The 27,283-nt window shown below is 42.8% G+C and overlaps 1 protein-coding gene across 1 annotated transcript in view; it reads right to left on the bottom strand.

Moving 5' to 3' along the window:
• bmpr1ba (bone morphogenetic protein receptor, type IBa) overlaps positions 1–24,539 on the bottom strand; it is a gene marked incomplete at its 5' end in the record, with an annotated part of 46,818 nt that extends 22,279 nt beyond the window's left edge. Inside the window, one exon of the mRNA XM_080738125.1 lies at positions 24,419–24,539. Coding sequence (XP_080594251.1) covers positions 24,419–24,539 — 121 coding nt within the window. The remainder of the gene's footprint in view (positions 1–24,418) is intronic.
• Positions 24,540–27,283: the final 2,744 nt, after the last annotated feature.

Genomic DNA, 27,283 nt, shown 5'->3' with positions numbered 1-27,283 from the left:
GGTGGTGGGGGGGTCCCCAGTTAAAATATGATTATGTTGTGGGTCACGGCCTGAAAAGGTTGAGAACCACTGCTTTACACAGCCTATAGTGTTTTCCCAGTCAAATTCAAATAACTTCAAAACAAAGACTCGTTCAAAAACGCCTGGTGCCCCACAATTGCAGCATCAGTGAGGAGCATTTCAAATGTCCATGTATTCTTTTCCCTCACTATTCATTTTCAGTTCTTGATTGGACTGCGTTCCCAGCCTCTCATGTCCCTCCGAAAACCACAATGGCATCATCATCAACTGCTTCTGAAACAGCGTCATTCTGTCACCCAGATGAATGATGCCGTAATGAACTGGTGCCAGTCACTGTCGGCTATACAGCCGTCAGCCCTTTCATAATGCCATCTCCATGTTACAGCCAAGGCAGTAGCGTGGTCGGCGGGGGGGCTACGGCGGTGGGGGTCTGTGTCTAGTCTTGAATGAGATGAGTGACGGCTACACAAGGGTTCCGGAACCATGAGACCATTCCAGAACACTCACTCCATTCCCATTGGGACATACACACACACACACGCACGTGCATACGCACACACACACACACAGAAAAAGAAAAAGATGAAAACCCTCCCTTTAGGAAGCACGAAAGAGGGAAAGAGAGGAATTCAAAAACAGAAAGAGAGAAAGGAGACCAGCTGGTCTCTTCTTCAGCAGCTCCTCTACTCCTTCTCACGGCCATCTGTGGGCTCCTACGGTCCTACCCCTCACAAAACAACCCACTTCAACCCCCCCCCCCCCCCCCGCTCTGGGGACACAATTCTATGCACACGTGATGAGGTCCACTGTCCATCTCATGTGTATAAAGCAAGCTAATTAATGTCAATAAAAATGATATTATCATCGGGAGCGTGTCGATATTGCGACATAGCATCTGTTCGGCGGTCCATTCTTTCGCCGCGGGTGAATGTTAACCTCTATGCCTAAACCTAACCCAAACCCTCGCACTGCGAGGCATTGTGAGCCAAAGAATAAACGTAATATGGATGGGAGGGGGAAAAAATATCACTTTAAACAGATTGTCTGGCTTTTGTCTGGCCCCCACAACGTACAGTAATGACACTTGCACAAGCCATGGCACATAGTACTTCAATTCAACATGGACACTAAATTGAAGTTAGAAGATTCTTAGATTTTCTCACTCTGAAAAAGGAGACTGGAGTGTCCATGATGACAGACATACAGTATACAGTAGAGGGGATAGACAGAGTTCCAATCCTGCTGCTGTCACTCATAGAACACCTAAGCCTGAGTTATAGTTAGTTGCGTGCTTGTGTCACACCCCAAAATATATTGTAGATCTGTTATTTTCGGTGCACTAAACCCGCATGCAACTAATATATGAATCAGGCACAACAGTGCAACATACAGTAGTACTCAAATGGATGCACCACACACTCTCATTATTATTATTTATTATTACTATTAATTTCTGATTTTATCTTTTACAGGGACAGTGCACATTAATCAAAAACACTGTAAATGTGCCAGTGTTAACTATGCGGTACATTTTCTAACATTGTCCGTTGGCCAATGATGTTGATTTAGCCTTTAAAAATTGAAAAGGTTAAACCCGGCAAGCAATTAAAAGCCAATAAAAGCAAAGTAAACTAAACGAGAATAAGCTCTTAGCATGAAAAGGCACATATAAAGCAGGCAATTAATACTGTACACAAGAAATAATCATTAGCAGACAAGACACTACTACCTAGGCAGGTAATAAACAATGGGATGCTTGCAGTACAGCCACCAAGACAATAGGATTAGAGCAGTGGTTCTCAACCTGTGGGCAGGGACTCAACTGGTGGGCCACCAGGGTAGTAAGAATGGACACAGAATTTAAAATTATACTTCCATTGATCCAAACTGGAACACAATCAATTGATTGATTGATCATTAAAATAATAAAAAAATTCTTTGAAATGCACACGGCCCACCTGACAAACACACAAGCCAAGCAAATAAGGACAGACAAAGTATTCGTGTAGATGCTAGGAATACATCTGGTTGCCTTTATGATTTTTTCATCTGGATAATAATGTCCCCTCTGGTCACTAATCTCATTAACCTGTCATAGGACATTTGAGAATGTGCTAGAGCAGACCAAGAATGGTTTTATATGTGATTAGATTGCTGACATAGAATGTCCGTAACTCATACATACACAAGTGACATAACTGAATCGCCTGTAAAGATGTTTTGTAGAAGGCAGCAGTGTTGAACTGTTACTGACTGGATCCATGGGTGATTTCTTGACAATTATGTGTGTGCATGTGTAGGCTTGCGGCTCGCACATCGCGCGCGCGCACACACACACACACACACACACACACACACACACACACACACACACACACACACACACACACACACACACACACACACACACACACACACACACACACACACACACACACACACACACACACACACACACACACACACACACCTATACTGGTAGATGTGGTTTAGCAGGACCCTTTAGCTCAAACCTGCGGTTTACAACATTAGCAGGACACCACTTTCCACTTGCTTTACTAATATGTGGAGCATGTCAAAAAATCTATTTTGAGCCATAGAATACATATTTCACTTCAAAAGTTGAATAAACTCAACTCAACTCAAGTTTTAACAATCTGACAAAATCCTACATTAGGAGGACATTAGATAATTAGGTTCTAAGCTCCGCCCATGTGAATTAACAGGACTAACTACATTAACAGGACAGCTGCAATTAAACACATGAAAATATGTCACTGCAGGGTATTTAAGGGTCAAATGTGATTAAATGTGACATAGCTAAACACAAACAAGGCATTCTATTGATGTTTTTAAATCTCTTCCTAAGACACATTTGTTTTTTCGCTGGCTTTTAATGTTCCTTAATTTTCCTGCGCAAATCGCTACACAGTATGTCTACACTCATGTCATCAACATGGATCTGTCCCATATAGCGCCCCCATCAGGCCGATTTTTTCAAACAAATTTTTTGACACTGCTCCTACAAATTTTGCCCTAAAATCACGAAAATCGGTACACCCCACATTCTCTGAGCCAACCAAAACTATACATTGTCCACACAACTAGGAACCAATGCCAGTTACATCCGTCTTTGTGTATACATGTGACCTGACGGTCGCTTATCTCCCGATTAGGGAGTCTTACTGGTAGGCCTGTTTGTCATTTATGCACCATGTACAGCACTTCGGTCAATGTCTCTTGCCTACAGTGGTGTGTTACTGTTTCAACACCTGACTTGCCCTCAGGATCAACCATACAAGTGGAATATAAGCCAGTAAACATGCAGGACTGGAATGACATCGATACAAAGCTCACTAACTAAGTGTTGTTGGTGCCACTGAGATGGTAAACTACAATTCAATGCAATATGACTACTGTGTGTGACTTAGCAGGCCTGAGAACAGGCTGAGAGATGTGATTTCAACATCTTCAATGTTGAGCTACTGTTAATAAAGTTCTGCAGTGAACAAACTAGCATTTTCATCCATCTTGGTCGAAGGGGGACATTGAAAATGTCATGACTGAGGGGTCAATAGACTTAAGCTTTGTGAAGTTAACTTTACAGCTCGTCTGTTATTCTTGACTTCTTTAGAGATTTTCATAAGTGATTTACTGGAAGGGTTATAAGACCAAAAACTATAGCTGAAAAACACACCAATCATGAACAAGGTTCAACATTTATTTTTTGTAGGACACAGGAATGTAGCCCTGCCCCGCTGTAATCAGACAAAATTCGGGGAAGACCGCCAAAGCACCTCAGACCGTAGGGATGGGACAATATACGATATTATCGTTTATCGTGATAAAAAACACTCACAATAATCATATTGTGGAGATTTAATTTATCGTGATATCATCCTCTGTCATACACTGGGATCAATTCACCTTTTATTTGCCGAGCTGCATATCCAGTACTATTTAAACCCTCTATAATTGGTAAAAGGTACATAATATATGTACTTGATACAGTAGTTTTTCACTCTCTACCAAATCTCTTTGCCAAAAAATAGACGATCTACAAGCTCACAATGCTTCGTGCTGCGAGCTTGTAGATCTGCATGATTACTGCATGATTGATCTGTCGCAAAGCCCTCTCCCTAACTGTGAGGATTGGACGACAGCGTAGCAAAACACTTCCACCCAAAGTTGGCTCCCATAACCCGCTAAAAAGCCCGTACCTTGGCCCCCATCGACCGGGAGAGACGGGGCCAGCACCCAGGGGGTACCCAGGGGCCCAGCCACCGCCAGGGCTCCCCACGGACCCCCTGGGAAAAAAATATGGGAAAATAGTCAAAAGTAGCCGATCATAAATGTGACCCGATTAGGGAGTCTTACTGGTATATAGGCAAATTAATATCAAAAACATTTATATTACATTATTACGGCCATGGTGAAACGTTGCTGCTGGGGGACCTGCTACAGTGATTATAGCTACCCAGAACATTTGAAGGGAGCATTTTTCAAATCATTTTCCGAAACCAAAATCTGCCTTAGACTGCAGCCTGTCGATTGTAGGTATAAATTATCGATACATTTGTTGTTTTTGGGTCAGTTTTAAGTGCACTGCAATTAAGCAATGACATTGTTTTTTCCAGCGGGTAAATGCACAGGAAGAAAAATTAAGTGAATCTTTAAAATATAGCAGATCCACAAGTCTAGGTATGCAGGTCGCCGGTTCGATTCCCGATCCGGATGACCTTTGCCACATGTCATTCCCCATCTCTCTCCCCATTTCCTGTCTGTCTACTATCCTAACAAATAAAGGCATAAAAAGCCCAAAAAACTAATCTTAAAAAAAAAGAAAGTCAGGTCTGAGATTTATCACCCAGCCCTACTTTAATGTTGAGTTACATGTTGTATGACATCATTTTTGTAGCTGCAAGGAATAATTATGGCAATTATAATTTGATAATTGATTTGCAGTATCTCATAAGCTACAGTGCGTTACTGCATCCCCATTATTCAGTTGCCTGCAAATGTATAAATAGGCTACTTTTTCCAGAATTATGTTTAATACCAGCGTTAGTCCAGAAACCCCCACATTTACATAAATCAAAACATCTATTTTCAATAAAGTAGTAAATGAGGATCTCCCTCAATTGATCTTTTCGAGAAATTAAATAAAGGTTGAATGAATGCAAATCTTTTGTATTGCTAAATGCTCATGATGTCCCCGAACATGCCATGACAAGGCAAATGTTTTCTTTGGATATTAATGTTATCACCACCGGCACCACCAAGATGGTTACTTTGTCAACTATCATTATTCTGATATTGCTACCATGCTGTTATGTAAAAATGTTCATATTCTGTTCACACAGTGGTTCTCAAAGTGAATTCCAGGTTGGAATCCACTTTGAGAACCACTGTTCAGGCCCAGGGACTCTGACACTGTTGTTTTTGACAACAAATTTTGATTTAGTTTTGAATAAAATGTCATTTAATTTTAGTCATAATTTAGTGACCTGAAGAGTTTTAGTTTTAGTCTAATTTTAGTCGACTAAATATCATACATTTTTAGGCGACTAAATCTACAGTTCATTTAGTCAACTAAAATGTATTTTGGCAGGCCTTGATGGCATCGTAATGAGTGATTTTACACTTGGTTGTGTGCTGAAAATAGCAGATCTACAAGCTCACAACGCGTTGCGCGACACGTTGTGAGCTTGTAGATCTGCTATTTTCAGCACGCAACACTTGAGAACAACCAAACATAAAATGACTCTCTACTCCACTAGTCCCTCCCTAACGTTTTAGTCTAGTTTTGATTTTGTTGACGAAATAGTTTTAGTCATCACAGCTTAGTTTTTATTTAGTTTTTGTCAGTGAAAGAAATGCAATCGACAAATACTTTTCGTCATAGTTTTAGTCAACAACATCTACACTGCTCTGACAGTACAAATGGAACCAAATGAACACTAAGTCTCATGATGCAAGGTTAAATTAACATTATCTGTCTGTCTGTCTGTCTGTCTGTCTGTCTGTCTGTCTGTCTGTCTGTCTGTCTGTCTGTCTGTCTGCCTGCCTGCCTGCCTGCCTGCCTGCCTGCCTGCCTGTTTGTCTGCCGATTGTTAACCAATTTGAGTTAAGCTCTCCTCCACTCTTTTCAAAGATTTCACCTTGTGCAGGGAAACCCTTTCACTCATTCTTTCCACTGTAGCCCACTTGCTGATTACTAGCTTGCAATGCAATCAGCCACTGATCAAATTCACCTGTGCTGCCTGCCCATCCCCCATCCCCCATCTCCCTCACTGCACTCACTCAAAACTGTGAGTGAGAAGCTGCCCCTCCCCCCACAGTCAGTTGGTTTGTTTGTATGCAGTCTGTACAAGGCAAGGCTTTAAATACTGTGAATATGTGTGAAAGTAAATCCTACGTGTTACTTTATGCTTAGGGTAGTCTTACTAGTGACTATATACAAATGGAACCAAATGGAACTCATAATCTGTGTAATCTATGCACATGGCTTATTTTTTTGTTCTGGTTAGTTAAAGCAGTGGTTCTCAACCTCTGGGTCAGGGAATTATTTTGGGGAGGGGGTCCCCAGATGATTATCTAAATGACTGTGCACCATTGCTTTCTCTCTGAACAGTAAACATACAGCATAAGGTTTAAGTGTAAGGGTATCTTCAGATTTCTAAAGTACCCTTCCGTAATCAATGGGGGCAATTTACCCCTTTTTGTGCAGATATATGACCGATTTGTTGCATGTCTGAGTCATCATGACATCACTGAGATGCCATAGACTCCTACCTACCCACTGTCTGACGTGACCTACCACTGCCGGATGCACCCACGCACACACGCACCTCATCCCGGATTGTATAACAGATTTTTTAAGCCCGGTTCACAATGCAACATGCTAGCCCAGATGATCCTTTTGCCATCCTATAACCTAAAAGCCTAACATGGGTTGTGACAGCACTGAGAGTAGAGACGTGCTACAGCCAATCAGAGAACAGGACAGGTGGCTTGTTTGATTTAATTCACACATTATTTTCTTTTATATAATTAAAAGACTGTTTGTCTGTCTGGATCAATCCAGTGATATAACTTTAATAATTCTCGTGGGCGAATCCAGGTGTGACAGAACACTCTCAATGGAGCTATTGTAGTCCAGCCTGAGGATGCAGTAGCCTAGACTCCGAACCTCTTCAGGCGATAAAAGCAATATAGTTGCAAATTCTTTATCCTCACGTGCGTTGTGTCCCACTTGAGCTCCTCTTTACTTCAAGGAACTTGTGTACTTCAAGGAACTTTAAATCCCTGCTCCCTCAAGCAAGGAGATGAGGATTAGATTTGAGTCTGGAGGAATCAAGCAGGTTAGACTGATTGTAGTCCGAGCATTTCAGGCAAAAAAGTGCGCGATTCCATCAAAATACTGCACAAACTGGCCGGACTATAGTAACATTGTGTCACATATGAGGAAATGGCATATTCGGGACAACCTTGGTAGTAGGCTAATAAGGCTATGCTTTATTCAAGCCAAACGAGACACTCTATTTGGTGCTTTATGATCCCACAGGGAATGCTACAATTTGTCAATCAGTGTCATCACCGATAAACAAACTTTTACTGCACTGTTTTTACAGTACAGTAAAAGTACAGACAGTACAGTACAGACAGTACAGTTCAGTGATAAAAGGTCAAGGTCACAAGCTTATTTAGAATAATTTGACCTTAGAATTGTAGTAAGCTACTTTGGTGTCATATACTGTATCTGAAGGCTAGTGAAGTCACTGATCTACAAGATGTACACACAATTCGTAACACAAGAATTTTGCCTATACTGTGTAATACTGTGTAGAGGAATAATTCTAGAATCAGTATCGGGATTTAAAGGGATATTCCATTTAAAAAAACTCTGCCTTGCATGGGTCTGCCTCCCCAGGCTCAGGGCCTCTCCCCACACACACCCATTGTAACTTCAAACTCCATTATATTTTTTTCTGGTGACTCATACTACCCTCCTAATACATGAGCAGGCCATGTTTTTTTTTCGATACAATTTTTCATTTATTTGTAATAATTTTAATTTTTCAAATTTTCCCAAAGAATTATTAAAAATAAATGAAAAGGGTTATTGAGAAAACACGGCCTGCTCACGTATTAGGAGGGTAGTATGAGTCACCAGAAAAAAATAGTGTGTGTTTTTAATGAAGTTTGAAGTTACAATGGGTGTGTATGTGGAGAGGCCCTGAGCCTGGGGGGAAAGATAACATTTACATCAAATATATAAATATTAAAAACTGTTCAGGGTGTTCATAAAAGCCTGATTAGATGATAAAGTGACCAAAATGATCTGTAGGCTTGAACTTAATTAGCATTTTTACCCAAGGGTAAAAATGGTGCCTGGGTGCCTGCCTACTCCTGTATGTCGGAGTTAACTTAAACTCATATGTACTGTACATGATGTCATGGTCATGATGTGGTCATGTGATACTGTATATAGGAGCTACGCTGATCAGCATACATGACTGTGCAGAGCTGCTACCAGTGGTGCTTTGGGGTTTTCTTTTCAGGGCGGACGGTCATTTATTGACGTCACATGCACGAGCGCCTTTAGATGTGTGCGTGCTAACTAAAAGTTTGCTTTGAACAAATCTCATCTATCACAGTAATGGAGCCAGGTAGCCTGAGACACGCACAATGCACATACAGTCACCGCTGGAAACCTACAGTAGGTGTTAAAGTAGCCTATCCATATGAATAGGGGGGTATGTGCAAGCCCACCACTCACTGCCTGCCTGGTAAACCTGTTATGCGAATAGCCATTTGATTACCATGGTCATCACTTGTATAGCTACACATTTTTAAAGTGACAGTTTAAGTACTTTCTAATACCTCTAGAGTGACAGTTTAAATTAAACATTGGCCAAATTGACAAATATTATGCAGAAATTGTGAAAATAGCCAATCTACATCCTCGTGAGCATGTAGATCTGCTATTATTATTAATTTAGGGGGTTGTGTCCTGAAAAGGTTGAGAACCACTGCATTAATCCATTTAGGCCTGGGGCCGATTCTGAAAATGCATTTTAAATCCGGCCAAGATTTTCATTAAGAAAACAAATGCAATTCATTAATAAAAAATAGAAACATGTAAGAACCACAAAATGTACAGTCAATTGGATGAGTGGTTTGTAAAATATGCATAGCCTCCTTGGAGTGAGCTAAAATGTTGGCAAACTTGGAAAATGGACATTAATATAAACGTGATTTTTTGGGACGTTTTGATTAATTATTACACAAAATAACAATACAACAATTGCAATATCTGGTTAAATTTGTATAATTAAGAAACATTGTCTGTATGTTATGCAAATCATGTTGCAGGCCCATGGTGTGGCAAACCACCAACATGGTAGACCCCTGAACAGTGTTTATGCCAAGTTTAGTGTGGATTGGAGCAACGGTGTGCCTGTGGCAGCCAGGGGCCCCTGGGAGCCACATTGGGCCCCTTGTGTTGCTATTATAATGGCCGACCCCTGAACGGTGTTTGTTCAATCAAGTTTAGTGTGGATCGGAGCAATGGTATGCCTGTGGCAGCCAGGGGCCCCTGGGGGCCACATTGGGCCCCTTGTGTTGCTATTATAATGGCCGACCCCTGAACGGTGTTTGTGCAATCAAGTTTAGTGCGGATCGGAGCAACGGTGTGCCTGTGTCAGCCAGGGGCACCCGGGGGCCACATTGGGCCCCTTGTGTTGCTATTATAATGGTAGACCCCTGAACGGTGTTTGTGCCAAGTTTAGTGTGGATCGGAGCAACGGTATGCCTGTGGCAGCCAGGGGCCCCTGGGGGCCACGTGGGGCCTGTGGTGTTGCTATTATAATGGCAGACCCCCAGAACGGTGTTTGTACAATCAAGTTTAGTGTGGATCAGAGCAACGGTGTGCCTGTGGCAGCCAGGGGCCCCTGGGGGCCACATGGGGCCCTTGGTGTTGCTATTATAATGGCAGACCCCTGAACGGTGTGTGTGCCAAGTTTAGTGTGGATCGGAGCAACGGTGTGCTTATGGCAGCCAGGGGCCCCTGGGGGCCACATGGGGCCTGTGGTGTTGCTATTATAATGGCAGACCCCTGAAGAGTGTTTATGACTAACGTTATTCACCCAAAATGCTATGTCATTGAAATGTTCATAAAAACATGTATGTGCATTAACAGGACTCTGACACCCAGCCAATCAGGTGCTTCAAAACATACACTGTGTGTGAATATTCATGAGCTTGTGTATGAACATGCAGTAGCATTACACAACCTATGGGGACGCTGTTCAGACACAAAAAAGTCGGGTGTATGTGTATTAACAGGACATCAAAAAAAAAAGGTGGATTTGGGCTCTCTAGACCAATAGAAACACTTCTGCTATTTCAGAATTGTCCATGAATTAGCAGGACACCAGTCCTGTCCTGCTAATCCAAAATGTCCTGTTAGTGTGGTGTGTATTCAGGCCAATTGTCCCGTTAAACCACATTTACCAACACACACACACACACACACACACACACGCACATGTGTGCCTGCCTCAAACTCTTCCAGATGGTAGTCTGATCAGCAAGGAAATCAATTCCTTTTCTTTTTGGCCTGACCACAAAGCAGACATAAGATCCATAAGCTTGAACTTGTGGTTTCTAATATGGACATTATCAGGGGATTTCACGCCGTCATATTCCCGAAAAACTAAACCCAGCTTGACTTCCAACTCCTCCAAGCCAAGGTTGCCATAGCTCCTCATTGGCTTAGATTCCACATTGTGCCTGCAGTGCTTCACCCTGTGACAACGCTGTCCTTTATGGGAGAATTAAATACAATTAAGCCTGTCTGATTGACACTTGGTTGCGACCGTCAGGTCGCAGTTACTATCAAAACCTCCACCGGCTGTCAGTCTGCCAGTCAGACACGTCACATGTCACACTTTTGCCCTGCTCATATCTCCGCCACTGTTGCCCCGATCCATGCCAAACTTTGCTCACACACTCCTTGGCTCCCAAACCACAACCTCGTTTCTCACATGGCCCTCTTCTAGCACCACCATGAGGCCGATTCTTGCAAAACATATTTTTGGACACTGCTCCTGCAGATTTTGGCCTAAAATCATGCTAATTGTATGGCAAATCACACAACCTCCAGCCCTCACTTCTCACATGACCCTCTTCTAGCGTCACCAGGCCGATTTTTGCTAAACACATTTTTGGACACTGCTCCTACAGATTTTGCCCTAAAATCACGCAAAGCGGTACACAGTATCTCTAGTCATGTCATCATGTCATGGATCTGTCCCATTTCCCATATTCCCTCCTGATTCGCTACGACTGCCTTCCAAAGTTTGTGTATGCGACCTGACGGTCGCTTATCTCCCTATTAGGGAGTCTTACTGGTATAAGGCAGTGGGGTAAAGTAACTAAGTACAATTGTGAGGTATTTGTATTTGACTTTACTATTTACAATTGTTGGTACTTTTACTTCTATTCCACTACATCTCAGAGGCAAATATTGTACTTTTATTCCACTACAATTCTTTGAAGACCTTAGTTACTAGTTAGTTACTTTGTAGATGTGATTATTATTACAAAACATACATTAACCACTTCGATCCTATCTACATTTTGGCCATTTGAGAATTGCCGATCTACAAGCTTCAGTTTTCTATTTACCAAAACAAATTAAATCTTTGTTGGGCTTTTCTTCCCATCTGCTGCATTAGGGCACATGTATTCTGGAGAAATACGCGGCATAGGCATCAGTGTTCACACCCACACAATCCATTCAAAGGTGGCAGCTATTTTAGCCCTATTGGATATGCTATTCCTGTGAAGTTACCATGTGACGCATTGTTCCACTATGGTGGCATGCAAAACCCGTGCCTATGAACGGATAAACAATAGTCATGTTCACGCCAAGTTGATACATGGCCATGGCAAATATCACCACCCAAGTTTAGAATTACAGGAATGAAAATATGCACAAACAGTGCGTGCGCACGTATGTAAGCACAGACAGACAACCATGCACAGACACACAAGCAGACACACAAAAAGATGAAGCTTGTATAGAAATGGAGAATTACATCAGCATTGCAGGGATAGTTGGCATTGTTCAATGATGCATCATACCACTACAAACTTACTCAAGCATCTTGAGAATGAGAATGAATCATATGTTAGTATGCTACGAGTGTTTCTGAGTTTGAGTGTATGTGTGTGTGTGTGTGTGTGTATTACTATGCATGCGTGGCCGTCACCAAAAATCCCCAAAGGATAGAAAAAGACACAGTGAGAAACAGAGAGAGAGACCAGTGTTTCCCAGGGATGATGAGCAACATGTTAAACAATCACACACACACACACACACACACACACACACACACACACACACACACACACACACACACACACACACACACACACACACACACACACACACACACACACACACACACACACACACACACACACACACACACACACACACACACACACACACACACACACACACACACCCCTGCACATCAGTGCCTTGCCGATGTGCAGGTGTGCATAATATCGCAATATAACAATCAGTCCCTCAAGGTTACTAAGAATCTAGTTCTACAAAGGGTCCGTCATTCTAAGGAATATGTACAACATGAAACATTTTAATAAAACCAGACGTAATGTTGGGCCGTCCGTGTCTAAATAAATGTATCAAAAATACCCATCTCCCTCCGTCCTAAAATAAACACTGTGACGCTGCACAGCTGCTCGTGTCCTTGTCACGACACACGCACACACATGCACACACATACAAACGCACGCATGCAAGCACGCGCACACACACACACACACACACACACACACACACACACACACACACACACACACACACACACACACACACACACACACACACACACACACACACACACACACACACACACACACACACACACACACACACACAGTTTGTAGGGTTCGCTGAGAAATAGTCCCACTTCAGACACAAATCTGCAGCATGACTTTGTCAAATAAATATTCCCGCTGCCGCGCAAATCTTGAACACACAGCACACTACTAGAGCAAGACAGGGAAATACGTACGCAGAGAAGGGAACAGGTAAAGTGAGGAAAGAAGGGGAAGGGAGGATACCACCACTTAAGAGAAGAATAGAGTCTGCAACACTGGTAAGGAAAGTTATTTCCTTGAGTGGAGGATACCACTTAAACCCGCCATTCATAGTGAAACGGACCTGAGTTGCAACTGTACTTGATACGCTGGTTCACTTTTCAACAAATCGTCACTGTCGGGCAGAAACCTCTTATCTCCAAGTTTCAAATACAGTATGTACATTATTTCGCAAAGCAAAGCCCTGCTTCATCATACAAGGCTGTCACACGAAAGTTGTGAAAACAGCAGATCTGATCGGCTGTCTTCACTAGTTTAAATCATTTTTAAAATGATAAATACAAAACAAACGGTTTTGGACATACAAGGTTTCTACCCGACAACGACGAAATGTTGAATCTTCTGCTTATCATCGCAGGCTCCCATGCGTTCAGCTATCTTAAGCACTGCAGGAACAATGTGCTGAACATAAATGTGCTGAACATAATGTAAGATGCTAACTGGTGGTTGTCTAAATGTCATCAATGTGGGGATATTTGTTGTGGTACAGTTAACTGCCTCTCTTCTCTTCAGCTGTACCATTTGAACCAAATTTCTATGTCATTTGCCAATAGCACTTTACTTTTGCACAAAACAATTGCATGTAACTAAATACAAACACCTGCAGTCTGCACGCACACAGGCGCACGCACACACACACACACACACACACACACACACACACACACTCTCACTCACACACTCACACAAATACAAAATGTAACTTAAACCAAATGCTAAATTATCTCTTTTAGGACACCTCTTGCCCACGGCAGGAGCTATCATAGCACTCAGTCAGCTAGCTTTCACACACACACACACACACACACACACACACACACACACACACACACACACACACACACACACACACACACACACACACACACACACACACACACACACACACACACACACACACACACACAGAGAACTAATAAGAACAGATAACGATTGTTGCAGTTGGAAGGCAACTGATCAAATTCAGAACCTGAGATGTCTTCAAAAGGATGTTGAAAATGAGTACAGTATGTGAAAGCACCACGTTTGCACACGCACGCATACACATATACAGTATGTGTGTGTGTGTGTGTGTGTGTGTGTGTGTGTGTGTGTGTGTGTGTGTGTGTGTGTGTGTGTTTGTGATGCTGTTAGCATTACAGCTGCCATGTGTTTATTTCCCAGCGTTCTGGTCTGTGGCGTCTCCGTCATCTCCACAGGCTTAAGCAGTCATTTTCCATCCATTTACTGCCTCTGTGTATGCATGTGCTGAGCGTAGGTGTGTATCAGTGCATGTGTGTACGTGTGCATCTGTGCATGTGTGTATGGATATTAATGCCTATTCGTCTATGTGTGACTTTCAAAACCCACATTAGGCACAGAGTGTAATGTGTATTAGAGTGACGACCCATGTGTGTGTGTGTGTGTGTGTGTGTGTGTGTGTGTGTGTGTGTGTGTGTGTGTGTGTGTGTGTGTGTGTTTACAGTTGTCCGCGTCCCAGTGTCTCCTCTGTGTGATTAGCCTCCCATTATGTCACATATCACCCACCACTGGCACCAGGCCTCCTATGTACTATCTCACTGGACAAACACACAGTCTACTAGACCCTTAACACACACACACACACACACACACGCACGCACACACACACACACACACACACACACGCACGCACGCACGCACGTGCACGCACAAACAATATGCACTCCCCTCCAGACAGCCATTAGGTACCTATCATAGCATGATAATAGTCTCCATTCCAGAGCCATTACAACAAGTGGACATCCTGACATCCACAAATGACCTCAAAGGACTCTGAATATGACTTGTAAATGCATTTATATTCCTTCCTTTCTTTCATTTATTTATTTTTCCCTTTAATTTCTTGTTGCACTTGGAAAGCTTGTTACTGTGAGACTGGGCTGGAAAATGGGTCATGGGAATCGCCACTCTATAGGCAGAGATGGGCACAAAATACAAAGAATTATTTGAAACACAAATTAAAGATACTATGTGAAATACTTACCAGGATACTGTCACCAGGTTAGTATATTGGTGACAGTATCCTGGTCAGTAAGAGACCAAGTACTGACCAAGTATTTTGAATTTATGTAAAAATACTTTTTTTTGGTAGGTCCCCATCGAACAAAGGTGACATTGGTGTGTACATATGTTTGTTCATCTTGCTTGCACACATGTTGGTGGGAGTGTCTTGTGTAACAAACAAGCACACATCTCTACCCATAAATATCTCTATCCTTCTTATCTCCTCACCAGCGTGTCACACCAACACCCCAGAATGACCATTCATTCTCTGTACTCCCTTCTTGCCCCTGCCTATCCTCCCTCCGTCCAAAACATTCCTCTGGGGGCCTATGAGTGGATGGTGTGGAAGGGGTGGGGATTACGGATGCAGCGGAGCTTTAGTGAAAACCCTAAGCCCTCATAGTCCCAGGGCACTGTAGCTGTGACAGCCAGCTTCTCTCTGCACTGCCCGGCTTCACCTGTTATCTGTCCATCACCACAGTCATTGTATTATACCAGTGTTTCTCAAACTTTCAAATTTGAAGGTCTCCCCTTAACTTTGACAGTGTACAAATGGAACCAAATGGACCTGTTAGGGTCCATTTGGTTCCATTTGTACACTGCCAAAGTTAAAGACTTGTAAGCGTCAATGTAGACCCCCATAAAGGAACCTAGAGAGTCCCTGAAATCCACTTTGAGAACCACTGTATTATACCATGCTGAATGCTGCACAGTAAAATCTGTACAAATTAATGTAACTGTGTAAAAATGAAACCGAATGGACCAGTATACTCTTGAGTGTTACAAGTGGCTCCTACTTCGACAGCTCATACTAAGCTACTGTACACCAACTTTGTTGTTGTTGTTTATACTTTAAAAAGAATCTGCTCTCAGATCTGCCCAAAAAGACACTTGAGCGTCACTTGCAAGCGTCGAATGATCAACATTAGAATAGATTGTCTGTATTTGTATAAAACTAAAGCTAAACTGTGCAAAACTTAAAACTCAATACAGCCTTGCAGTTAGATATCTGAAATTGATAACACAAGCTTGTCGTCAATGTATGTCCTTCTTGTGAGAGAACTTCCCACACATTAGACAGTGAAATCATATTTTTGCTACAAAGCAGATCTGAAACTCTAGCAGACAGCAGTGCACATGTGCGCACACACAACACAAATCTCCCCACCCGCTCTCACGCCTCCTTTTCTCTCTGTAATGCACCTCCACTACCCCACATGTAAGTACACGCATGCGCACACGCGCACGCACGCGCGCACGCACGCGCGCGCACGCACGCACGCACGCACGCACACACACACACACACACACACACACACACACACACACACACACACACACACACACACACACACACACACACACACACACACACACACACACACACACACACACACACACACACACACACACACACACACACACACACACACACACACACACACACACACAGTTTCCCCTTCTCCAGCTGTGTCTTAAGAAGTCTGTGCCAGACCGGTAATCTGACTGGGGTAGGAGTTACTGGATCCATTACAGGATGTAATACCCTTCAGTCCTCAACCCTCCTTACCTTCCACCTTTCCAGCAACTCCCTCCCTCCCTCTCTTTCTCTCTCTCTCTCTCTCTCTCTCTCTCTCCACTTCTTTGTTACACTTGAACATACAAAACACTGCATGGGAGTGCAGTGTGTGAATCCCTGGAAACTTAGCACCCTTTGCGAGATAGCTGGGACTGGAGCCAAATTCATTGTCTTTCTTAGAGGTGTGATTTTAAATACCGTTGGTTGTCACTGCTTCGTGGTGCCCTGTGCCCGCTGATAACATAATGGGGGGGCCCCTTATGGAGACACTTTCAATACAGTTCTGTGGCCCTATAGGCCTAGTTTGCAATCGCGAGGAGTAAATATCTGTCGATTTGCAGTTAAAGGTCCACAAATGTCTTAATTTAACTCAAAATGTAAAAATGGACCCTAAATGAATACTGAGCATCTAGCTGTGTATGAGGTCTCTTCAGGATGTTGACCGTGAACAGCAGCACCTCACTTCTCTGGCTGGGCGTCTTCAGCCATGAGGACGTCACTCCCTCTGATTAGGTATCAGTTTCTAGCAAGGGGATTCAACACATCCTGTCAGGAAGGAAAGCGCCACTAGAAGTGCAGTATAATGAGTCAGCGCTAAAACTTTATCTTCCTCTTGTGGCTTTTTTAGTTTAGTTTAGTTTAGTTTTTACGTAATATTTCTCACTGGCTTACTGGTTTTGCCAACAGCAGCCTCAATCAAATGAAACAACTATGAATTCTTATTCTGTCTCTGTTTCATCATCTCCTGATGTTCAATGAACCGTTTTGATTGTGCTAGCAGAAGGATTGTTTTGTCCCCAATTTGATTAGATTGGACGCAAGGGATACACAAATCGAAAAAGAAAATTGCCTGCAGATTAGACCTGCTACATCGAATGAGCAAGAGACACATGATGCAGCGTTGTGTGCTTGCGCTCTCTCATTCTGTACAGCATACATATTTTGCTGACAACCCAAGGCCCAGACATGGCTTGTAAGTAAATGTTAAAGTGTGGTGCTGCTGTATCCCTGGATGTACTCGCCCTCACACCCTGGTTGCCCTTTCAGAACCGAGAGAGAGAGAAGCTGAGTTTGAAGTAACACCATCCCTGCAAGAAGAACACATCTACTCTGCTACAATGCAACTAAAAAATCATCAAGCAGGTGCTGAGTTACATGGAGAGAAAGCAAAAGAGTACAAGTGCATCAAACTAGAGAGTGACTTCATCAAAACTAAAAACGGACAGGTGTAAATTGTGAATTTCCCTGAATGTGAAAGAAAACACACCTTTGAGTAAGAACATCCTTGTGTGAAACAAGTGCTCTATTTGGCTAAAACCACCAGCCCAGGTGTTTCATTCCATGCCGCGATAAAAAAGAAATGTTTCCTAGCGAAACTCAGGAGGAGAATAACAGAGTCTCATTAGCCGACGGTGACAAAAGCAAAGCAACTGGGCTGTGCTTTGACTGTGAAAACCGATACAGCGGTGCTTATTTCCACCAAGGACAATGAAATGTAAGCTATCGCGCTCACTCCTCACTTCCGCGAACTCACGTTGAAGGCTGCAGCCTGGCGTAGGTGGAAGGTCACGTAGGATGTGAGCGTGTTCATCTGCACATGTATGTGCGTGTGTCTATGAGCTTGCATGCATGCAGACTGTAAACCTGTGCTCGTCCCGTGCGTGTGTGCATGCGGTTAATGTGCTTATAACATGGGTCTTCAATAGGGGGTCCGGGACACCTAGGGGGTCCTCAGAGTTACTACAGGGGGTCCTCCAAATCTTTCTCCTTTTTTATATTAACCACTTGAACCCAAGCATGCATATTTGGAGAACTTTAGCCAAAAATAGCAGATCTACAAGCTCACAACGTTGATTGTAGATTGTAGATTGTAGATTGTCTATTGTAGATTGTCTTATTTTCTGCAAGGAGCTTTGGTGTAGAGGGGAAAAAGAGCAAACTGAGTACAGAGTAAGTATAAGTTTATTAAGTATCGGCGGGTCAAGTGGTTACATACGGTATCTGAAAACACAAATTGACATGAATCCAAAATATGCTGATGATTGTGCTGTCAAACAATGAAACTACCGGTATATGGAATCTCTGAAAAGGTAGTGGGAGTCCCTGCTTCATCTCTCTCTCAACTAACGGGTCCTTGGCCTGAAAACGTTGAAGACCCCTGGCTTATAATAATAAGCGCACGTGTGTGTGATTTTACGTCTGTGTGTGACAGCACGTGTGTTCATTCCCCACACTCCTTTTACTCTCCTTTTCCCTTGAAGATTAAAGAATCATCGCTCCTTAGTACTTGCTCCATGGAGAGACAATAGCCCAGACACGCTGTAGGGCAAAACAGTGACCTTCACGCAGACACAACACCATGGCTGTCAACCGTCTAAAGCCTACAATGACTTCAGGCCACCTGTGGCTACAGGACAGGGAAACACAAGCTGGCCCAGTCTAGACTTCCATTCACATGACCAAGAAACCATATGCTTTTTCTTTTAGGGACCAAACTTCTAGAGCAAGACACTGTACCCCAACTGCTCCCCATGTGTGTTCAATAGTTGCCCTGTGCCCACTGCTTCTAATATTCAGGATGGGATGTATGCAGAGTAGGGCATTCACGAATAGTGATTTTTTAGTATTCGAATTATTCAACCTCAAAGTATTCGAATAGTTGAATATTCGACAGGACTGGGCAAAATGGCCAAATATTAATATATATATAATATTACAAGAGGCGAACATTGTGAAAATAGCCGATCTACATGCTCACAACGCCTCGCAACGCGAGGCGTTGTGAGCATGTAGATCTGCTATTTTCACAATATTTTTTAAAGAGAAAACAATAAAAAAAGCGAATATTCGACTTCGGTGAACAACGTCGAATAGTGACTTTGATATTTGTATATTTGGTGAATGCCCTAATGCCGAGGACGAATTCCAGATATGTGTAAATGCGCTTGGCTAAAATCTGAACAACAACAACTTAAAAAAAAATACAGGAAGAGGGAAATTAAAAAAGAGACGGCGAGAACGTGACAGAGAGAGTATAGACTAATTGTATAACAAATCTACCTTTGAGGTCTGCATCTCCGTATATACTGTGTATATGCCGCTCCTACTGTAGAGTGCGCTACATTTTTACAAACCAAATATTTGCCCACTGAGTCACGGCCCAGTCTATTACCAGCACAATCAATCATCTGTGTGTCAACCAATGCACAGGGCCGTTGCTGGCCCAATCAATCATCTACACGTCAACCAATGAAAGCTGCTGTTGATAACAGACCGCAGATGAAATCTGTTTGAATGTCGTTTTGACCGCTCGACTTCGCCTGATTCTATTTGTCAGAGAGTCCAACCGCCAAGAAATCAGATACGTCATCCTTTTTATTGTCCCAATTTAAGATTTAGGTAAAGTTCGTTAACATGAACCCAGAGTGACGTACATTAATTGGCGCCATAAAATAAATCAGCATTGAAAGATATTACGAGAAAAACAGAGGTAGGCCTTGTATTTATTTATTCAACCAAAACCTCAATTTATTCAGAAGTTGGAAAATGTTGATATTATCAAATCCAAATATATCAGTCAACGTTCCCCAAAAGGAAATGCGGGTATTTGATTCAGTCTGAGCAGAATCAGATAGAACATACACCCACCAGCAATAAAAATGAATGACCAGAGGGGGGCTCAGGGGCGTCACAAGGGGGTGAAAAGTGGGACTGAGTTAGAGCCTCCACACACACTGAGAATTCGCCTACAATCCGATTTTATAATTATTTCATCGGATCGTATGAGCACACACACACTACATGATCCTCAGTCTTGAAGATTATTGGGTCGTGTGTCCTTCTGTGCGAGAGACGCGCGACAGGCCCGTACACACAAAGGTGGAGAGGCCTTAATTATATGCGAGCTTGTAGATCTGCTATTTTTGAAAAGTCGTGAAAATGTGTGCAAATCTTTGAATATATGTATTTTTTAAGTGAACATTTATAACTCAAATTTCGCTTCTGCGGGGTCCCTGGAACTAAATATTTTGAGAAGGGGGTCCGTGGCCAAATACATATTATTTTGGGGGTCCTTCACAAGAAACGGTTTGAGCACCACTGACATAGAAACATAGGTTTTAAAAAAAAGAAGAAAAAAAAATATTCAAAGACTTGCACAAATTTTCAAGATTTTTCAAAAATAGTACATCTACAAGCTCGCAGCGTGGCAAATTTTCAAGATTTTTCAAAAATAGTACATCTACAAGCTCGCAGCGTGGCACTCGAGCTTGCTATTTTTCAATAGTTAAAGCACAAAATAATGCGTTCCCAGTCTAAATGGGTTAAACCCCCTCCCCCTATGAAGAACATTCATGGGGGGGCTGCAGTGAATCCTTGTACCCAGAGCCCAAGAACCCCCCCAGGGGCATGGGTTTTCCTCCCCCATCCCTCCCAGCAAATCAAACCCTGCCCATGCAGTAGTGGGTTCTTTCAAATGGAAACATATTGAAATGGTTTCCTCCCCAGTTGTGTGTGTGAGAATCCTTATGAATCCAACCTGTAGGTGGTGCACTAATGTTACTCTGGCTTTAGCAACAGTCCCTTCACACTGGGATCAACAACTGGACACTGGAGGCATGAGGTGTACGTATGTATGCTCAAATAAATACATACAGTACATGAATAAATATACTGTGTGTGTGTGTGTGTGTGTGTGTGTGTGTGTGTGTGTGTGTGTGTGTGTGTGTGTGTGTGTGTGTGTGTGTGTGTGTGCGTGTGTGTGTGTCAGTTGTGCCTAGATATAGACAGTCTCTCTCTCTCGCTTTCTCTCTCTCTCTATACACACACACACACACACACACACACACACACACACACACACACACACACACACACACACACACACACACACACACACACACACACACACACACACACACACACACACACACACACACACACACACACACACACACACACACACACACACACACACACACACACATCCTTAATCCTACAGGCAGAAAGAGAGAAGAGGGAGAATTTATTTTCAGCTGATCCAGCACTCACTAGGAGTAAAACACAAATATGAGGTGGACTTGGTTGAATTCCCACTTTCTGTCAGCGTTCACATCTGTCTCGCTGTTGGCAGCTGCTCTTAGGAATACTTGGACAGAGTCAGCCAACTGAGAAATCTAAACATTTGGGCCATTTCAAGCGTTTGTTTGTGCCTCGAATGGATAAAAGCTCACACAGGATTATGTTTCGCTACTTGCAAATATAGAAACAAATTAACCAAACGAATAAAGGCTGAATTCACTGATTAAACAGAACCCACTACCTCCACAAGAAAGAACAAAATGGATTGTAGTTGAATGTGTAAAAAGCCTCAACATTGCAGACAATGACAGGAAGGTTATTGGCGAGACAAGCGCGCGACAGGTGACACAGAATGTGGGGTCATGTGTCCACAATCACGTTTATAAAATACAGGCATGCTGGCATAACAGTAAATGTGTTCATATAACATGTTAAGTTACCCATTATTAACTCTGAGACTAGAGTGTACAAATGGAAACAAATGGGCTCATACAGGTCCATTTGACTTACAGTACAGACATATATGTTTGCTTACTAACTATCAATCATTTAGCTGGGGACCGCCCTGGGGTCCCCTAAAGCAGTGGTTCTCAACCTTTTCAGGCCACGACCCCAAAAATAATCATCATATTTTAACTGGGGACCCCCCCCCCCCACCCTGACAAGCACTAAGAGTTGAGGCATTACATTTTATATATCACGGTTCTAGTGTGATAGCAGATCTACATGTAGAGCATGTAGATCGGCTATTTTCACAATTTCTGCCTCTAATATTTGAAAATTTGGCCAATGTTTAATTTGTCATTTTAGAGGTACTAAAAAGTCCTTAAATTGTCACTTTAGAACTGTGCATAAACCCTCTATACACTTAAACTTCATGTTGGTTTGTTCACTGTTGAGTGAGAAAACAAATGTTGCACATTAAGTTAATCATCTGGGGACCCCCCAAAATAATTTGGGGACCCCCCTGGCCCACAGGTTGAGAACCACTGCCCTAAAGGGACCCCGGGGGTCCCCCCGAACCAGTGCAGTGCACCGTCCTGCAGGAGAGACAATGTGGAACAGAGTGGATAACGCGATACTGCGAGCGGTCCCATGAGCGCTCGCAGCGCAGACACATGAGGAACAGCAGAAGTGCAGTGTCAAGCCACGATGACACACATCACGGCTCTAAACATAACAGACTATTAAATGTGACACGCATTCTCTCTCCCCGTCTCTGTAACACCTCGCCAATCACACGGCGGATACCAAACATGGTCACACACACACGGCGGCTGACGCGTCTAATGGCAACAATGTGAGCCGATGACAATATGCAGCGCGTCTCTTTTGGCTGTTTGAGGTCAGCGGGATGTAGCAGGACACCGTTTCAAATGCATTACAGATAGGAAAACATTCACGGAGCCAAGGAGTAGCCATGTTTGAGCAGACACTTTGAAAGAAGAACGCCAAGGATGAAGTGATCTGTATGCTACAGAAGCATCACTTGGAACATGATTAGTAATGACATGAATATAATTTTAGAATGACCACTTATGTGGTCATTCTAAAATGTCTTTGCTTGTCCCGATATCATGGTCAGGAACCACAGATAGGCAGGGAAAGACAGATATCTACAGATTAACTGATCAACAAGATCGAAAGATCATCTTAGTTCAGAACGTATTAGGCCTAAGTAAGTATTGGTATTAGGCCCAAGTAAAAATACATGAATCCCCAGAAATGTCCAGAAATTGTTTAAATCTTCAAATGGAAAATAACATGTGGAAAAAGCTGCATCACTAATTAAACCAGTGGTAAATCTACCGTATGCAAAGAACTGCATGACACATTACTGGGATACAATCTATACTACTCCTTGATACAAAACCTCTGCTGTCTGCACAACTCATTTAATGTGGTTATGCTTAACTTGTGAATTTGAAACAGACAGATCTAGATGCGCTCGACAGAGGATTAGATCCCATGAGTCTGTCACTGCAAATTGATAACAAACGAGCAGCAGTGACAGGGCACAAAAGTAGGCTATATGAGGCTGAATGTAAAAGTTACGGTATGAGCAAACTAAGGCTAAAATATAAACTGAAACACAAGACTGCTGCAGAAGGTCTTACTTACTATGTGAAGTTACACACACACAGCAAGCCCCTAAACTGGGCAACTTTAGAAGCACGGGAACATAACCTCGCATTCTAGGGCAGTGTTTCTCAAACATTTACATTTCAAGGTCTCCCCTTAACTCTGACGGTGTACAAATGGAACCAAATGGACCCGTTAGGGTCCATTTGGTTCCATTTGTACACTGTCAGAGTTACAGACTTGTATGGGTCAATTTAGACCCCGTTAAATGAACCCACAAGCACAAAGTCCCTGGAATCCACTTTGAGAAACACTGTTCTAGGGAGTAAAGACAAAGCACTTTGATGAACTCCCGTTCGTAGCAGACAACAACAACACTGCACAGAGATGTTGAGGATAGCCGTGGGTGACGGCGGTAACGCAGTGACTCACCGTGTGTGTGCGTGTGCAGAGAGATCAGTCCCAGGAGCAGCAGAGAACTCATCCAGCTCACGCTCCACTGACAGGGAGAGAGGCAGCAGCGCAGTAACAGTCCTTCTCCCTGCACCAGCATGGTAGAGTCTGGGCTCCCCTCGCGTCTCCTCTCCTCTCTTCAATGCGCTTCCACACAACAGGCTCCGCCAATCACTCTCACACGTCGCCTCTCCCTCTCAGAGTCTGTATGTGTGTGTGTGTGTGACTGTGTGTGAGTGTGTGTGAGAGAGAGAGGAACGTAGCGGGAGGGACTGGGCATGTGAGCTCCTGTGTGTGTGTGTGTGTGTGTGTGTGTGTGTGTGTGTGTGTGTGTGTGTGTGTGTGTGTGTGTGTGTGTGTGTGTGTGTGTGTGTGTGTGTGCGTGTGTGTGGGTGTGTGTGCGTGTGTTTGTGCGTGCGTGTGTGCGTGCAACGTGAGAAACTCCACACCACACGAAACTTTACAGCAGCAGCAGTTGAAGTTGCTTCTCTCCTTCACGCCGTCTGACAGTTAGCAGTCCAGCTGAGAGAGAGAGAGAGAGAGAGAGAGAGAAATATGAGGGGAGTGCAAAAAGGGAGAGTTACTTCAGTTGGCTATTGTAGGAGGGCTCACACAGCTCTTACACACACATACACACAAAAAGACAGGCATGCACACACACATGCACCAGTGGGGAGGGAGGGCCTGGTGACTGGAGTGAAAACGGGGGTTGGGACCAGCCCAGAGGAGCAGGAGGTATTTTCTTTAAAGGTAATAGTGGGAGGAGTGTGTGTGTGTGTGTGTGTGTGTGTGTGTGTGTGTGTGTGTGTGTGTGTGTGTGTGTGTGTGTGTGTGTGTGTGTGTGTGTGTGTGAGAGAGAGTATGGGGGGGGGGGGGGTCCTCTACAGGAATGCAAGCCCATGACTGCTCCTAAAATGTCTGCTTTTATATTTCGGGTTCATATCAAGTCCTTGATCTAGATGACATTGGCATTGGCATGTACAGCATGCTGCTCTTTAACATCTGATAAACATAATAGCCATTTAGGAATAATACATTCTAAATGGTATTATATTACCCTACTGTAGGGTGACCACATTTTCAGCCGCTTAAACCGGGACGCGAACCACTGTTGCCTAAAACTGGGACCCTAAAAGCAATGCGCACGTTACCGCGCACGCGCGTGCCCATTCTCTAACGTTCGTGCACGCGCACATACACGTAGGGTTGCATACAGGCAGTGAGTGATTGACTAACAGCCTCATGAATTTCTGATTGGTTAGGTCGGTGAACATGTTTTCATGAAAAGAACATGATAATGTCTATGCAACCACTGAAAACAGCTACTATTATTTTAATTCTGTCAAAAAACGGGACAATTTTGTAGTGAATGTTGAAAACCGCGACATATTAGTGTTTTAGAGATATTTGTCGGGACACCGGGACACGCAGCTTGAAAACGGGACAGTCCTGGCCAAACCGGGACGTCTGGTCACCCTACCCTACTGTTACAGGGCAGGCCTAATGGTCTATCTACTGTATATGTCTATGGTCATTCAATCTCTCGAGACAGAGTCAATGATGGCTATGCTATTCAAAGGAAGAGAGACAGACCGAGTGGGCGTCGCACTTTCTTTGATGATGGGTTCCCAGATTGATGGTCATTAACCACACCAATGCCTTTGTTTGTATATTGATGTCATTGTTTTGCTTGCGTATTACGTTTACTTATTCGGTTGTCACTTTATTATGACTTTTAAGAGATAGAACCTCAATTGTCCAACTTCTATTACCTTACTTGCAGTGGTGGAAAAAGTACTCACATTCTTTACTTAAGTAAAAGTATCAATACTGCAACGTAGATGTACTCTGTTACAAGTAAAAGTCCAGAATTCAAAATGTACTTGTGTAAAAGTATGAAAGTTTTGGCATTAAAATGTACTTAAAGCAACAAAAGTAAAAGTACAAAATGTTTGAAAATAGCAGATCTACAAGCTCACACCGCGTCGCAATGCAACGCGTTGTGAGCTTGTAGATTGGCTATTTTTAAATAGCCAAGGTATATAATAGGGCTAAAGTGGTTCATGTATGTTTTATAATATTATAATTTAGATCTGCAAAGTAACTAGTAACTAAAGTTTTCAAATAAATGTAGTAAAAGTAAAAGTAAAGTAAAAGTACAATATTTGGATCCGAGATGTAGTGGAGTAGAAGTAAAAGTATTGGAAATTGGAATTACTCAAGTAAAGTACAAATAACTAAAAAGTGTACTTAAGTACAGTACTTAAGTACATCTACTTTAGTTACTTTACACCACTGCTTACGTCTTGTCCTGTGTATTATATCTATGTTAGCGTCTGACCGAAAGGGAAAGGGAGTCTGCCACACTAACACTTTCACTACACACACACCTGCTTTACTGAATCTTGAATCTTATATTAAACTGTAAAGAATGATGTACTACTTTTTATTACTCATGATAATTAAACACTCATGCTTTAGTAGACTAAAGTACAGGTTGATTTGAAATGGTTTGATATGATGAACAAACTACTGCCAAGTGACATACAGTAAGTTGGTAGGCCTACTTTAAACATAATACTTTGATATAAATAATTAAATATATAAACCAATACATCATAATACGTAAAGCTGTTCTTAAAAAGGAGTACACAGCTGACTACATCTGATTTCACTCAACAACAGGCTTGTGGAACAGCATAATGCAACACACCCATACAACCTTATCGTCACTGTCGGGCAGAAACCTTGTATCTCCAAGTTTCAAATGTGTATGTTTTTCACGAAATAAAGCCCTGCTTCATCAGACAAGGCCGTAGTCAAAACATCAAATCTACAAGCACA

The sequence above is a fragment of the Nannobrachium achirus genome (genome assembly GCF_963921795.1).
Source record: "Nannobrachium achirus genome assembly, chromosome: 12".
Lineage (NCBI taxonomy): Eukaryota > Metazoa > Chordata > Actinopteri > Myctophiformes > Myctophidae > Nannobrachium > Nannobrachium achirus.
The sequence above is the reverse complement of the archived record's forward strand: the minus strand, read 5'-3'. Positions and strand labels throughout refer to the sequence as shown.